The sequence below is a fragment of the Mobula hypostoma genome, chromosome 1 (genome assembly GCF_963921235.1).
Source record: "Mobula hypostoma chromosome 1, sMobHyp1.1, whole genome shotgun sequence".
In the NCBI taxonomy this organism is placed as follows: Eukaryota; Metazoa; Chordata; class Chondrichthyes; order Myliobatiformes; family Myliobatidae; genus Mobula; species Mobula hypostoma.
The window spans coordinates 63,982,254-63,997,248 of NC_086097.1; the positions used below are offsets into that span (position 1 = coordinate 63,982,254).

The 14,995-nt window shown below is 40.8% G+C and overlaps 1 protein-coding gene and 1 long non-coding RNA gene across 7 annotated transcripts in view; one reads left to right on the plus strand and one right to left on the minus strand.

The window, feature by feature from the left end:
- LOC134347520 (uncharacterized) overlaps window positions 1-9,462 on the minus strand; it is a 29,958-nt gene extending 20,496 nt beyond the window's left edge. The window contains exon 1 of the long non-coding RNA XR_010018177.1: window positions 9,205-9,462. This is a non-coding gene — a long non-coding RNA (uncharacterized LOC134347520). The remainder of the gene's footprint in view (window positions 1-9,204) is intronic.
- The window catches only part of prorp (protein only RNase P catalytic subunit), a 73,924-nt gene that overhangs the window by 25,262 nt on the left and 33,667 nt on the right, over window positions 1-14,995 (plus strand). For 5 of the 6 annotated variants that reach the window (XR_010018172.1, XM_063049836.1, XM_063049829.1 and 2 more), the window contains exon 4: window positions 921-1,028. The exons of the other annotated variant lie outside the window; for it this stretch is intronic. Coding sequence is in view for 4 of the 5 variants with exons in the window: in XM_063049836.1 (XP_062905906.1) it covers window positions 921-1,028 (108 nt within the window). In the remaining variant the exon portion in view is untranslated. The remainder of the gene's footprint in view (window positions 1-920; window positions 1,029-14,995) is intronic. 6 annotated transcript variants of the gene reach the window in all.

The following is a 14,995-nucleotide window of genomic DNA, read 5'->3' on the forward strand; positions in this document are numbered from 1 at the left end:
TTCTTCATAATAGCACTTGCATGCTGGATCTGGAACAGATTCTCTGAAATGATAGCACTGAGGAATTTAAAGTTGCTGACCCTCTGCAACTCTAACCCCGATGAGAAATGGCTCATGGACGTATGGTTTTCTCCTCCTGAAGTCAATAATCAGCTCTTGCTGACCTTGAGTGAGAGATTGTTGTAGCACCACTCGGTCAGATTTTCAGTCTGTCTCCTATATGCTGATTTGTCACCACCTTTGACTTGGCCAGTGAGAGTGATGTCATCGACAAACTTAAGCATGACCCTGGAGCTGTGCTTAGCCACACAGTCATAAGTATAAAGTGAGTAAAGCAGGGGGTTAAGCCCACATCCCTGCAGTGCTCCTGTGCTGGTGGAGATTGTGGAGGAGATGTTTTTGCCAATCCAAACTGGCTGGGGTCTGCAAGTGAGGAAATTGAGGATCTATTTGCATAAAGAGGAATTAAGGGCAAGGCTTTAAAGCTTATTGATAGTTTTAAGGGGATAATATTATTGAACGCTGAGCTGTAGTCAATGAAGAGCATCCTGATGTATGCATCTTCACTGTCCAGATGTTCCAGGTTTGAGTGAAGAGCCAATTAAATAGAATGTACTGCTGACCTGTTGTGCTGGTAAGCAAACTGGAGTGGATCCAAGTTGCTTCTCAGGCAGGAGTTGATGTAGGAGAGTATTCCACATATTTCCATAGTCTACCTGCATATACAATGATTTTATATTCTTTGTTAGAAAAGATTTGTAGCTCGGATTGAGGATGTTGTACATGTCATTTGAAGTTGCATTGATGATGTTGCCTCCTTGGGTAACGAAATGTCTGCAAGCTAATAAGCCAGCTCGGCGAGCTACTCAAGAGCATTTTATATTCTGCCAGCACAATGTATGTTTTCAATTTTTGTTTAGGAATTGCAAGATTTCCAGTCCTTCATGAAAAATCGTTTGCCTTTTGATGTTGTAATTGATGGATTAAATGTCGCCAACATCTCAGCTAAGGGTATGCAGTCCAGAATTGTGAGTATTCAATACAGAATATTTAACAACACCCTTTATTTGATTTTTATCTGCAAGCTGATGCAAATGTTTGTATACTATGTTAAAACTTTATTTCTTATATTCAGTTTATTTAGCAATGTAGTGCAGAGTAGGCTCTTCTGGCCCTCTGAGCCCTGCCAACCCCAGCAATCCCCACAAACCCAATCAACCCTAACCTAATCATGGGACAATTTACAATTACCAATTAACCTACCTGGTACATTTTTCGATTGTGGGAGGAAACCAGAGCATCTGGAGAAAACCATGGGGCAGATGTACAGAAGCTAATTATAGAACGGTACGGAATCGAACTCCAAACTCTGGAACGCCCCAAGCGGTAATAGCCTTGTGCTAACCACTACGCTACACTACCATGGCACACCAGATAGCATCAAGTTAAGCACAGCCAACATTTATTTATATTTTTAGCTTCATCGTGTAGTGGCATAGTGCACTGCCCCTATGAGATACCGTAGACAGAAATGTACATGACTCTGGGCAGGAGTTCTGAGAAAATCCTTGTGGGTCAACTTGCTTCTGGTGGCACACTTGCGTGTTGAAATGCAGAAGCCAGAGCTGAGCTAGAAGTCAGACGCTGGTGAGCTCAATGCTTTGCATTTAGCTTCTGACCTGGTACAGGTAAAATCCAATGCTGTCTACATGTTCATTCAGTTAGAAATAGAAACGTCAATATAAATAGTAAAGTTTCACTTTTAGGTTCTGACACTAATCAACATATAATCAATAATAAAATGCTTGTACACTCTTGATCTCTGCAGATATTTTATTTCTCCAACTGATTTTTCATCCTTCCTTTATAATTGCTTTGCTCCTTTGCATTACTTTAGACCATAAGACATGAGAGCAGAATTTGGCCTTTCGGCCCTTCAAGTCTACCCCACTGTTGCATCATGGCTGATTTATTGTCCCACTCAACCCCTTCTCCTGCCTTCTCCCTGTAATCTTTGATGTCCTCACCAAAAACCTATCAACATCCATTTTAAACGTACCCAATGACTTGGCCTCCACAGATTCACCACTCTCACCATCTCTGTTCTAAAGGGACATTCTTGTATTCTGAGGCTGTGGCTTCTGATCCTAGACTCCCCCACTATAGGAAACATCCTTTCCACATACACTCATCTAGTCCTTTCAATATTCGATAGACTGCAATGTGAACTCCTCCCGCGCCCCCCCCCACCAAAATCCTTCTAAACTCCAGTGAATACAGGTCCAGAGCCATCAAATGCTCCTGATATATTAACCCTTTCTTTCCCATGATGATTCTAATGAACCTCCTCTGGACACTCTCCAATGCCAGCACATCCTTTCGTAGCTAAGGGTCCCAAAAATGCTCACAATGCTTTAAGTGTGGTCTGACTATTACCTTAAAAAGCTTCAGCATTACAACCTTGCTTTTATATTCTAGTCCTCTCAAAATGAATGCTCTCAAATTGGCTTCTTTACCACCGACTCCACCTGCAAGTTTAACCTTCAGGGAATCCTACTTGAGGACTCCCAAGTCCAATTGCACCTGTGATTTCAGAATTTCATCCCTATTTAGAAAATAGTCTACACCTTCACAGTATTCCTTCTACTAAAGTGCATGACCATCCACTTCCCCACACTTATTCCATTTCAAACACATTTCACGACATATGCCAATGACATTAAATTCGGATGTGCCACTTTTTGCCTAATCTCCTAATCTGTTTAGTCATTCTGCAGACTCCCTGCTTCCTCAGGATTACCTGCCCCTCCACCTATCTCTGTATCGTTTGCAAACTTGGCTACTTTAATTGATTTTATCAATGGTATTTAACAATATAATCTGTATATACTATATTGCAAATCTTGTATTGATCAAATATTGTGTGCACTTCTCCCTGATAAATTCCAACGAGTATGTTTTGTAGTAGAACTGCAAAAACAAAATTCTCAACAGCAGGAATGCATGATTGTAACAGGTCATATATTCGTCAATATCTACTGTAATGTGTGTATGTGAACAAGAGACATTACACTGGAACTATAAATGGGGCAACAAAACAGGACTGCATGACTTTAAAACAAGAACTGACCACTTGTGAAGTCCATTTATTTTTTGCCCTATTATTGCTCTGTGCACTTTCCATTTCCCAGGAACAGTGCCCTGGGTTGCTCATCTTGTATAGTTACTTGAAAACACAGATACTTGTTACTTGTGAAACTCATTACCTAATTTTCATCTTGGGGACATGACAATGTCTGTAGTATATCTGAAAATATGATCTCACAAGGTGTATTATGTCGAAGTTGCATTCTATAGTTTGTTCTACAGGTCCACAATCCCTTATCCGAAATCCTTGGGGGGCCAGTTGCATTTCGGAATTCAGAATTTTTTGGATTTCAGACCCCCCCCCCGCCACCGATACCAAAAAACACGTATGCTCAAGTTCCTTATTTAACCTGTCTCAGTGTGATGCACTTTAGGACCCAGCGGCGCACCAAACCTACGCACATCCTCCCGTATACTTTAAATCATCTCTAGGTTACATAATACCTAATACAATGTACATGCTATGTAAATAATTGTTATACTGTATTGTTTAGGGAGTAATGACAAGAAGAAATTTTATTTCCAACAAAAGCATTCAATAAAACATAAAAATATACAGCTTCAAACAAACCGAATCAAACACATGGTGAATGACTTATTGGAATAAATGTAGAACGTCACTGTCACTATAAAACTTCAGTAACTTGTCTTTCTGTTTATTTAAATCATATACAGTGGTAGTTCCGACACTATTTTCTTCAGTAAGACGCCGCGCAGACACACCACTATCAAGCTTCTGCAATAACTCCACTTTCTGCGTTATTGATAGAGAAGATTCCTTCTCTTTTTCTCATTGTTACCCATGGGGGTATCTGCAGCTCTTTTTGACATTTTTTCACAGTGAAATTAAACACAAAGTCAACAGTGAACACAAAATATCAGCAACCAGCAAATGCACTTGTAACCAGTATGAGCGCTGAGCCACAACTGACATCTGGTGGCCTCTGCTAGTGCTGCCACGTCACACCTGAGTGATGTCAGCTGTTGGCGAAAAAAACTTCGGTTTTCGGAGCTTTTTAAATTTCAGAATTTTGGATAAAGGAATGTGCACCTGTAGTAAGTTCTTTGAGCCAAGTTGAGAAAGGCACACATAAATGTAAACACACACTACAGTTAAAATAGACATCAACATTCAATTCTATATGGTGCCTAGGAAATACTATAAAGTAAAGGACAGAGTTTCTCCCCACACCTTGTTTGGCACATCAAACAGCAACCTTGCTGTTTCTTTAGCGTTTTGTCTGGTTTACGAGGCTGAGTTGCTGGCTGGACACTCAACACCGCACCGATGGAGAGCATGCAAGGAGTCAGCCGGATTTGAACCTTGTTCCAAAGTCCGCATGCTAATACCACTGCACCACCGGCACAGGCTGGAAATACTATATGTCTAATTTATACTGTATAGAGAAAAATACTTTAACAGATAATTTCAGTTGCTGTATTCAGTATGGTGTATGTGGTTTATTTGTGTCCAAATATCCGGACCTGCCTCTCGGTTTTTTTGCACTACCTTACTTTCCATTTTTCTATTTTCTACTTATGATTTAGAATTTAAAATTTTAATATTTACTAATTTTTACTATTTTTACTATTTTTAATATTTAATATTTGTAACCCAGGGAGTGGGAAGCGCAGAATCAAATATCGCTGTGATGTTTGTACGTTCTAGTATCAATAGTTTGGCGACAATAAAGTATAAAGTTTTATATGGGGTTGTACTCTTTCCAACAATCATCTATTGAATCAATTCTTAACTTGGATGCTGTTGCATATTAATTAGGCAAGCTAGACAGTTAAGAACTACAGAGAGGTTAACAATGAGGTGTAGACTAGTGAAATTCCGTCAAGGGGTTACAGGTCTGTTAAGCAGCGTAGACAGTTTAAAATAGTTTGACCAGTGGGATGAAAGAAAGCTCTGCATTCCAGCCACGTGCAGAGTTGTGAATGGCAGGAGACGGTTGTGCAGAAGAAGAGAGAGCATCAAAGGAAAGAATAGTGAATATGTTCATGCAACTTGAACACATCCCCATTCCTTAATCATTGTTAGATCCAAATCCTGGAACTCGATACCAACACACATCAAAGTTGCTGGTGAACGCAGCAGGCCAGGCAGCATCTCTAGGAAGAGGTACTGTCGACATTTCGAGCAAGGGTCTTGGCCTGAAACGTCGACTGTACCTCTTCCTAGAGATGCTGCCTGGCCTGCTGTGTTAACCAGCAACTTTTATGTGTGTTGCTTGAAATTCCAGCATCTGCAGATTTCCTCGTGACTCGATACCAACAGCATTGTTTGAATACCTTCAGAAAGGAACTACAGTGATTAAGTATGGCAGCTCACCATTACCTTTTTGAGGGAAGTTGGAGATTGATGATATATGTTGGCCTTGCTTGTAGTATCCTTATCTTAAACATTGAGTAAATTTAATTGCTGTACTTTAAAATATATTTAAGTTATGGGCACTCTCACACTTGACTAAAGAAATCAGGCAGTAATTATTATTAAGGGAATGCTCTCAACATTTTTTCCAGCATCTTTCAAGACATGGGTCATTAGAAGTCACCTATCACAGCCTCCTGGTGAGGTTGAGATGGCATGCTAATCGACCACCGCTCCCTAGCACACTCCTGGCTAACATTCAGTCCCTGGACAATAAGCTGTGCAAACCGTCGACCAGTGGGAAACAAAGGAATGTAATGTTTTGTGCTTCATGGAGACCTGGCTGATGGAGGAGATGGTGGATCACACCATCGAGCCTTTTCTGGGCGAACAGGGCTAAAAACCTCTCTGGGAAAAGTAAAGGAGATGGGGTATGCTTCATGGTCAATAATGCTTGGTGCAAGCCCCCAGAATATATATATGTCCTCAAATCCTTTTGTTTCCCAGATCTGGAGTACCTTGTGCTGCTGTGCAGACCTTTCTGGCTGCCTAGGGAGTTTACGGCTGTTATTATCACAGCTGTGTATATTCCACCACAGGCTGATACCAACCTGGCTCTCAAGGAACTCTACGAGACCGTCAGCACCCTGGAGTCTGCACACCCAGAGGCTGCCTTCATCATCGCCCGTGACTTTAATAGAGCATCGCTGACTAAAGTCTCTCCGAAGTGTCTCCACATCCAGGTGAGCAAAAGGTGAGGTAGCATACTCGACCACTGCTACTCTCCCTTCCATAACACTTACAAAGCACTCCTCCGCCCGCCGTTTGGAAAGTCAGATCACTCCTCCATCTTGCTTCTGCCGATGTACAGGCAGAACCTGAAACAGGAGGCGGCCATAGTTAAAACCTTGCACTGTTGGTCCGACCAATCGGTCTCCATGCGACAGGACTGTTTTGATGACATCAACTGGAATGTCTTCCATGATGAGCATGTCTCCAAGTTCACAGATGGGGTCACGAGCCTCATCTGGAAGTGTATCAAGGATGTTGTCCCCCAGAAATCGGTCAGGGTCTACGCAAACCAGAAACCCTGGATCAGCAGTTCCGTGCGAGCAGCACTCACCACGCGAGACAGAGCTTTCGCTGCCGGCGACCACCAGGAACTCAAAAAATGCAGCTATGATGTGCAAAGTCATCAAGGCAGTGAAACAATAATACAGGGACAAGATCCAGACACAATTCTCCACCAACAACACACACAGCTTACAGCAAGGTCTGCACACCATTGCAGACTTGAAAGCTAAGCGCAGTGTTGCTGCCTCTCTCCCAGATGAGCTAAATCGATTCAATATCGCCAACACTGAGCCCCCAAGGAGAGCAGCTGAAGTGACCTGCACCTTAGTCACCTGTGACGCTGAAGTAGGCAGGTGTTTCCAATGAGCGGACAGTCACAAGGCTACGGGATTGGACAGCATCCCACAGCGGGTACTCAGGATGTGCGCAGCACAACTGGCAGGTGTGTTTACAGACATTTTTAATCTCTCCCTCTCCCAGTGTAATTTCCATCCTGCTTCAAAACATCCACCATTGTCCCTGTACCTAAAAAGACCAAGGTAACATGTCTGAACGACTGGCGTCCTGTCACACTCACCTCAATAATAAGCAAATGCTTTGAGAGGCTGGTCAAGGACTACATCTGCAGCATGCTGCCACCCACACTGGATCCCCTACAATTCACCTGCCGACCCAACCGATCGACAGATGACGCAATAGCCACAGCTCTACACATCGTCCTTACGCATCTGAAGAGGGATGCTGATGTGAGAATGCTGTTCTTGGGCTACAGTTCAGCATTCAACACCATAATTCCCTCCAGGCCCAACAAGAAGCTCAGAGACCTCGGCCTTCACCCTGCCTTGTGCAGCTGGATCCTGGACTTCCTGTCAGATCACCAGCAGGTTGTAAGAGTGGGCTCCCTCACCTCCATCCTTCTGACTCTCAACACAGGAGCCCCTCAGGGCTGTGTCCTAAGTCCCCACCTTTACTCTCTGTATACCCATGACTGTGTCACCACCCACAGCTCCAATCTGCTAATTAAATTTGCTGACGACACTACACTGATTGGCCTTATCTCAAATAATAAAGAGACAGCCTACAGACAAGAAGTCATCACCCTGACACAGTGGTGTCAAGAAAAGAACCTCTCCCTCAATGTCGCAAAAACAAAGGAGCTGGTTGTGGACTTCTGGAGGAATGGAGACAGGCTAACCCCTATTGACATCAATGGACCTGGGATTGAGAGGGTGAACAGCTTTAAGTTCTTCGGCATACACACCACTGAGGATCTCACGTGGTTTTCCCCAAGTCCTAAGGAATTTCTACTGGGCCACAATTGAGCATCCTGACTGGCTGCATCACTGCCTGGTATGGGAACTGTACTTCCCTCAATCGCAGGACTTTGCAGAGAGTGGTGCGGACAGCCCAGCACATTTGTAGATGTGAACTTCCTACTATTCAGGACATTTACAGAGCCAGGTGCGTAAAAGGGCCCGAAGGATCATTGGGGACCCGAGTCACGCCAACTACAAACTGTTCCAGCTGCTACCATCCAGAAAACGGTACCTCAGCATTAAAGCCAGGACCAACAGGCTGCGGGACAACTTCTTCCACCAGGCCATCAGACTGATCAATTCACACTGATACAATTGTATTTCTATGTTGTATTGATTGTCCTGTTGTACACACTATTTATTATAAATTACTATAAATTGTACATTGCACATTTAGACGGAGATGTAACATAAAGATTTTTACTTGTGTATCTGAAGGATGTAAGAAATAAAGTTAATTCAATTCATGATGTTTTCTGGCCTATTTGAACCTGTGTTGTACTGTCATTTCAATTATAGCATATTTTTTCCAATTTAAATGTCTGTTACTTTTTGCATGTGCAGTTAATTTGGACACATTGGGAGCAGAATATTTTGACCCAATTAAGTGGCTGCTCCAATTTGCCAAAGTTTCATGGAAATAGTCGAAAAGGTATTTTTTTAAAAAAGACAAACTACAATTTAACTAACAAATCATGTATTTGAGTGAAATATAGAACAAATTAGAACACTACCAATACTACTACAGTACTATAAAGCTGTGTATGAATTCCTAATAATTACCAACGCGGGAATTCATCCTATGTACACTACCATTTTCTTTTTATTTTCTGTAAATGAACAAAATCAGTGCAGACTCTTTAGTGCAGATAATGGACTGCCTTCATACAATGCTTTGGCAACTGCATCCTCCAAATCTTCATTTCATTGTAACATTCAAGATGATTGTCAATACCTTCAAATTCTTCATAGTTTCTAATTTGTTGTAGTAGTGAAATCATTTCATTTTCACACCCAGCCATTTCTGGCAACTCCATGCCTTGAATGCTTGAAACCGCAGTGAGTAGAACAGTTTTGAGTTGTCTTGCTGCTTATTTCTTGCCAAATATCAGTGACAAAAATCACTGGTTTTTAAACACAAACATGTGGAACTGATGCTATTTTAAAAGCTATTCGCTGTAAGCACGGTTTAGTGTCCCATAGCCACTCAAGTGCATGCAACTGTTTGGCAACAGTTTCCTGCCCCAATTAACAAGCATAGTGTCCCAAAAAAGTGAAGGGTGTCCTGACCTTTTTCTCAGTTGATTCCTGCTCTTTAAGAGTTGTCCCAAATGAGCAGCTGCCCCGATTAACCAATGGCCCAATTAACCAGAATCCACTGTACGTGATTAGCTAAGGTGATGTTCAGTTGTCTTAGCCATGACTGATTTCTTTATTAATTTAGTTTAGTGTATTGTCAAATCAGTGTTGTTTTATACCATTGAAATGTGTCACATGTACTTTGGAATAGCCTTTATTAGCACATTTAGAATGAGTCATGTTACTTGCTTGGTAATACCCTACCTTTTGAACTTAAAGTGCGTAATAGACAGAAAGAAAGCACAGGATGATTCACTGTTTTATCAGGGCTTAGGAATCTTGATTTAGAAAATCCAGAGAGGAAAAAAATTTGGGTGTGTAGTCCATATCTTGTGACAAAACTAATTTATACACACTGCTTAAAATAACTTGTGTTGAAAAAACCATTATTACACAATTAACTTAAATTTATCATGTGCTTCATAATTGATTAATATTAAGAGCTCTATGCATTGTTGACATCTTCAGTGCTTTTATTCTGGTGTTTAAATTTTGGCAGTCAGGTTTTTATCTATTCATAGCATTGAACTTTAATAAGAATCACATATAGTAACAACAATTCTCTGTTACTTTAAATCTAGTTATGGTCCTCCTTGATCTCCATGCAATTTTTGCCAGCATCATTGATTGCCTTGTCTTACATTTCAATTGTGCATCTTAATGGAACTGCATTTGCACAGATTAACTTGCATTGAGTGTCTAAATTAGAAGGAGACATATCAGATTTTGAACTAATCTGTGAGTGTCCGCATAAGTCTTCTCCCGTTCTTCTTCACCAAACACATCAGGAATATCTTTCTGTTTCATTCCTCTATCTATCAATCTTTGCCTTTCATCAATATTATTTACCTCTGCCATTACTATGAACATCAATTCCACTTGATTTAGAGGTTCCATGTAAGAGCGAATTTCATTTTCTTAGAATTCTTTTAATAAAGAAAACTCTTCAATATTCCCTGGCAGATTTGTTAGTGACTTCCTCACATTGAAGTTTTAACTTCAAAATAGAAACAATTTCTCCAGCCTTGGATCCAATAGCATTGTGGCACAATGTACATACAGTATAAGCTCACTGGATAGTGTTTGGAAAAAAAATACTGGAAATATAAATAGGGCAGCATTTGTGGAGGGCGAACAAGAGTGTCAGGTCAGAACCCTTTCTTCTGTTACTGATTTGCATTTTTAAACTGTTTTTCTCTTTATGATGCTTTTTTTTAATAACACCATACAAACCATTCCATTCACTTCAGCAGCCAAGAGGAAAGCACACAACTGTCTGTACCACATTTGTTGATTCCTCTACTCTTTTTGTTGTTAGATAATTTGCCTTAAGATTCCATTTTTGATTGCATTTTATTTTCTGGACGGTATGCATTGCAACGAAGTGTGTTCGAGAAAAATAAAGTAAATATTTAGGCTAGGGTATCCAAACAGGCAAACAGGTGCTGGTGGGTGCTTGAATATTACTGGAACTGGAAGATTTGAGTGAGCGGAGCAGCGCGTACTGTGTCAAACTCTCTTGACCTGTGCTTTGCAGATGATGAATTGCCCTTGGGATTTTCCACCATATGAGAACTAAGGCTTTGACCTGCCACAGTAGCTGGCAGGTTGAGTTTTTACTATCATGGACAGTATTGGCTTTCTCACAAATCTGTCTGAATTTATCCTTCTCCATTGCCACAGAGAGGCCAAACTCTGTTTGGAAGAACCAACATTTCATATTCCACTTGGGTCGCTTACAACCTTTTGCCTCAATGGATGCTGCTTGATCTGCTGAGTTCTGCATTTTTTAATGAGTTTAGTGCTGGGACATTTCCCTGAAGATCTCTTGCAGCACTATTCTGAGACTGGTATGATTGACCTGCAGCATCCAGAACCTCCACCTTTTATGCAGGGTAGAATTCCAGTCATTAGGTGTTTCCCCTCAATGTTCATTCACTTTGATCTCAGTATGGCCCCTTGATGCAGACTCTACTAAATACTGTCTTTGTCAAGGTCAGTCATTGTTGTCTCCATTTCTGAAATTAGCTCTTTTGGTCTGTGTTTGGACTAAGGTTACAATGAGGCTTGGATTCAATTAGTCCTGGAAAACTCAAACTGGGGACCAATAAGCAAGTTGTTAGTGAGTACGAGGGGTAATTGATAAGTTCGTGACCTGAGGTAGAAGGAGTTAATTCTAGAAAACCTAGCACATTTATTTTTCCTACATTTACACACTTAGTCCAACAGTCGTGGAGCATACGGATCCCTTCTTTGTGGAAGTTGGCGCCTTGAACCTCCAGAAGTGGTCCACAGCAGGGGTGATTGATAAGTTCGTGGCCTACGGTATAAGGGAATGAGTTATTAACTTCAAACTTTCTGCATTTTTCACTCAAAGAATGAAACTGCATGTGCATATAACAAGAGCTGTAATAAATCATCTCCTTCTACCTTAGGCCATGAACTTATCAATCACCGCTGCTACAAAGAAGGGATCTGTATGCTCCATGGCTGCTAGACTAAGTGTGTACATGTAGGAGGGGACTATGTTGAAAAATAAATGTGCTAGGTTTTCTAAAATTGACTCCTTCTACCTTAGGCCACAAACTTATCAATCACCCACCGTAAATGCTATTTTGTAGCATTGTTGCCAATAATTGTGTAGTAACCAACTGGATTGGAATTGTCCTGAATATTGTGAACAGGACATACCTTGGTATTTTTCCACTGTTTAAAGATACACCAGTGGAATAGCACAGCTAGTTTTGGGGCATAGCTCTTAAGAACTGCAGCTAGAATGTTGTCTGGTCCCATAAGCTTTGCTGCATCCAATGTTCTACTTTCAGTTTTAATAGCGTGTGAAACAATTGGGTTTGCTGAAGGCTGGCTAGGTGAGGATCTTGGGAAGAACCCATGTTGGAGCATCCACAGAGCACATCTAGCTGAACACGATTGTAAATGCTTCCACCTTGCTTTATGCACTCACATTATGGCCTAAGCTGATTGACCCGGTGCCATTGTAGACAGGAGTTGTAATATGATCTGCTGTTCATGGGAGTGCTTAGTTTATTATATTCCGGTCTGCTTTTGTTCCTTACAATTCACGTAGTCCCAGATTGGAACTTGGATAATTTGAGGCTTTTTGTAACACAGCCTGATACAGTGCTTGCTCTTCTGCACCTCACACTAACCAGGATTAACTTCTTGGCCTGATTGCAATGATAGTGAGGGAAATGCCAGGCCAAGGGGTTACAGCTCAATGTAGGATATAAATTTGCTGGTCCATAGCATTTCATGAATTCTCACTTTTGAGCTGTCAGATCTGTTTTGAATCAGATTGTGCATTCAGAATGCAGAAAGAAATGTGAAGATCACAAAGTATTTGAACATGATAATAATTTTAAATCGAAGCTGATAAGGGACCTGATCTGGTTAATCCTAATTAGCACTATTATAGTGATACATGTTACAATGGGGATGTCATCACTCTTAAGCCCAAGGACATTTGGTGTCATCTAGCCTTTGCTGCCCAATCTTAACCTACATCTAGTCAAATTCACATATCAATAATAAGGTTACTGTTATATTGTTCCCCAGCATCTTCAATTTAAGATTCCATCATGCTCAAGTCATTTTGTGATCCTAAACGTTCTCCTCTGCATAGCTTTCCATCCTTGCCCACACCCAGGAACTCAGCACTTTTCCAACCCCTTGACTTCTTGTATTGCTTCCTAGATATATGGAAGAATTTAAACTTCTCCATGGGGGGCATCAAGAACACATGTATATGTTTTCCATCGTGCATTCTGAAAATAATTCCTGATATCTGGAAAACATAATCATTCCTGGCCTCTCCATACCCAGCACATTCTTTCCCAGGCTGGAAGCCATGTCATTTTCATCTTTTCTTTTTCTGAGACACTGAATTCAAGACTTCAGTCTGATTATCTGGTTTTCATACACAGGTTAATTACTTAGTGCCTTGTGCTTTACTCGGGTAATAGTAACTAGTCAGTAATTCACACCATTTTATAGAAAACAGCAAGACCAATCTTTTAAGTTAGCAAAATAATGAGATTGACAGACCTGCGTTCAGTTGTAATTATCTGAAGAATTTATAAACTTGATTTTTTTTATTCACCAGGAATCAATGACAATGATGGTTGAACTCCCTGAAAGATTTTTTTTCAAATTTTCATGTATGGATGTTTAGAATGCATTTAACTCTGTTTATTTGATTGCATCACCATTCATGCAAGGTTTGTATTGCTTGACTGGTATTTCCATTCTTTTAGTGATTAAAGGATACTGAATTAGGTGTTGGTTTCCCCACTTATGACTTCCAGAGGTGGGTGTATAAAAATACGTTGTAAAGATTGCATTATAGAAATTAAGAGTGAACCAAAAGCAGTTGGTGTAATGGCAATTGTGCCAATTAAATAATCTCTATTGTTAATGTATTTTGCATTATTCTCCAGCGGTTGTTGTTCCTTCTCTTTGTAACATTCACACACACTGCACTTCATATCTGTAATATCAGGCAGTAAAATTTAGTGAAATTTAATGCTTCATCCTTATATAACCATATAACAATTACAGCACGGAAACAGGCCATCTCGGCCCTTCTAGTCCGTGCCGAACACTTACTCTCACCTAGTCCCATCTACCTGCACTCAGCACATAACCCTCCATTCTTTTCCTGTCCATATACCTATCCAATTTTTTTTTAATGACATTGAACCTGTCTCTACCACTTCTACTGGAAGCTCGTTCCACACAACTACATCTGAGTAAAGAAGTTCCCCCTCGTGTTACCCCTAAACTTTTGCCCCTTAACTCTCAACTCATGTCCTCTTGTTTGAATCTCCCCCACTCTCAATAGAAAAAGCCTATCCACGTCTACTCTATCTATCCCCCTCATAATTTTAAACATCTCTATCAAGTCCCCCCTCAATCTTCTACGCTCCAAAGAATAAAGACCTAACTTGTTCAACCTTTCTCTGTAACTTAGGTGCTGAAACCCAGGTAACATTCTAGTAAATCTTCTCCGTGCTCTCTCTATTTTGTTGACATCTTTCCTATAATTCGGTGACCAGAACTGTACACAATACTCCAAATTTGGCCTCACCAATGCCTTGTACAATTTTAACATTACATCCCAACTCCTATACTCAATGCTCTGATTTATAAAGGCCAGCATACCAAAAGCTTTCTTCACCACCCTATCCACATGAGATTCCACCTTCAGGAAACTATGCACCATTATTCCTAGATCCCTCTGTTCTACAGCATTCCTCAATGCCCTACCATTTACCATATATGTCCTATTTTGATTAGTCCTACCAAAATGTAGCACCTCACGCTTATCAGCATTAAACTCCATCTGCCATCTTTCAGCCCACTCTTCTAACTGGCCTAAATCTCTCTGCAAGCTTTGAAAACCTACTTCATTATCCACAATGCCACCTATCTTAGTATCATCTGCATACTTACTAATCCAATTTACCACCCCGTCATCCAGATCATTAATGTATATGACAAACAACATTGGACCCAGTATAGATCCCTGAGGCACACCACTAGTCACTGGCCTCCAACCTGATAAACAGTTATCCACCACTACTCTCTGGCATCTCCCATCCAGCGACTGTTGAATCCATTTTACTACTTCAATATTAATACCTAACGATTGAACCTTCCTAACTAACCTTGCTTGTGGAACCTTGTCAAAGGCCTTACTGAA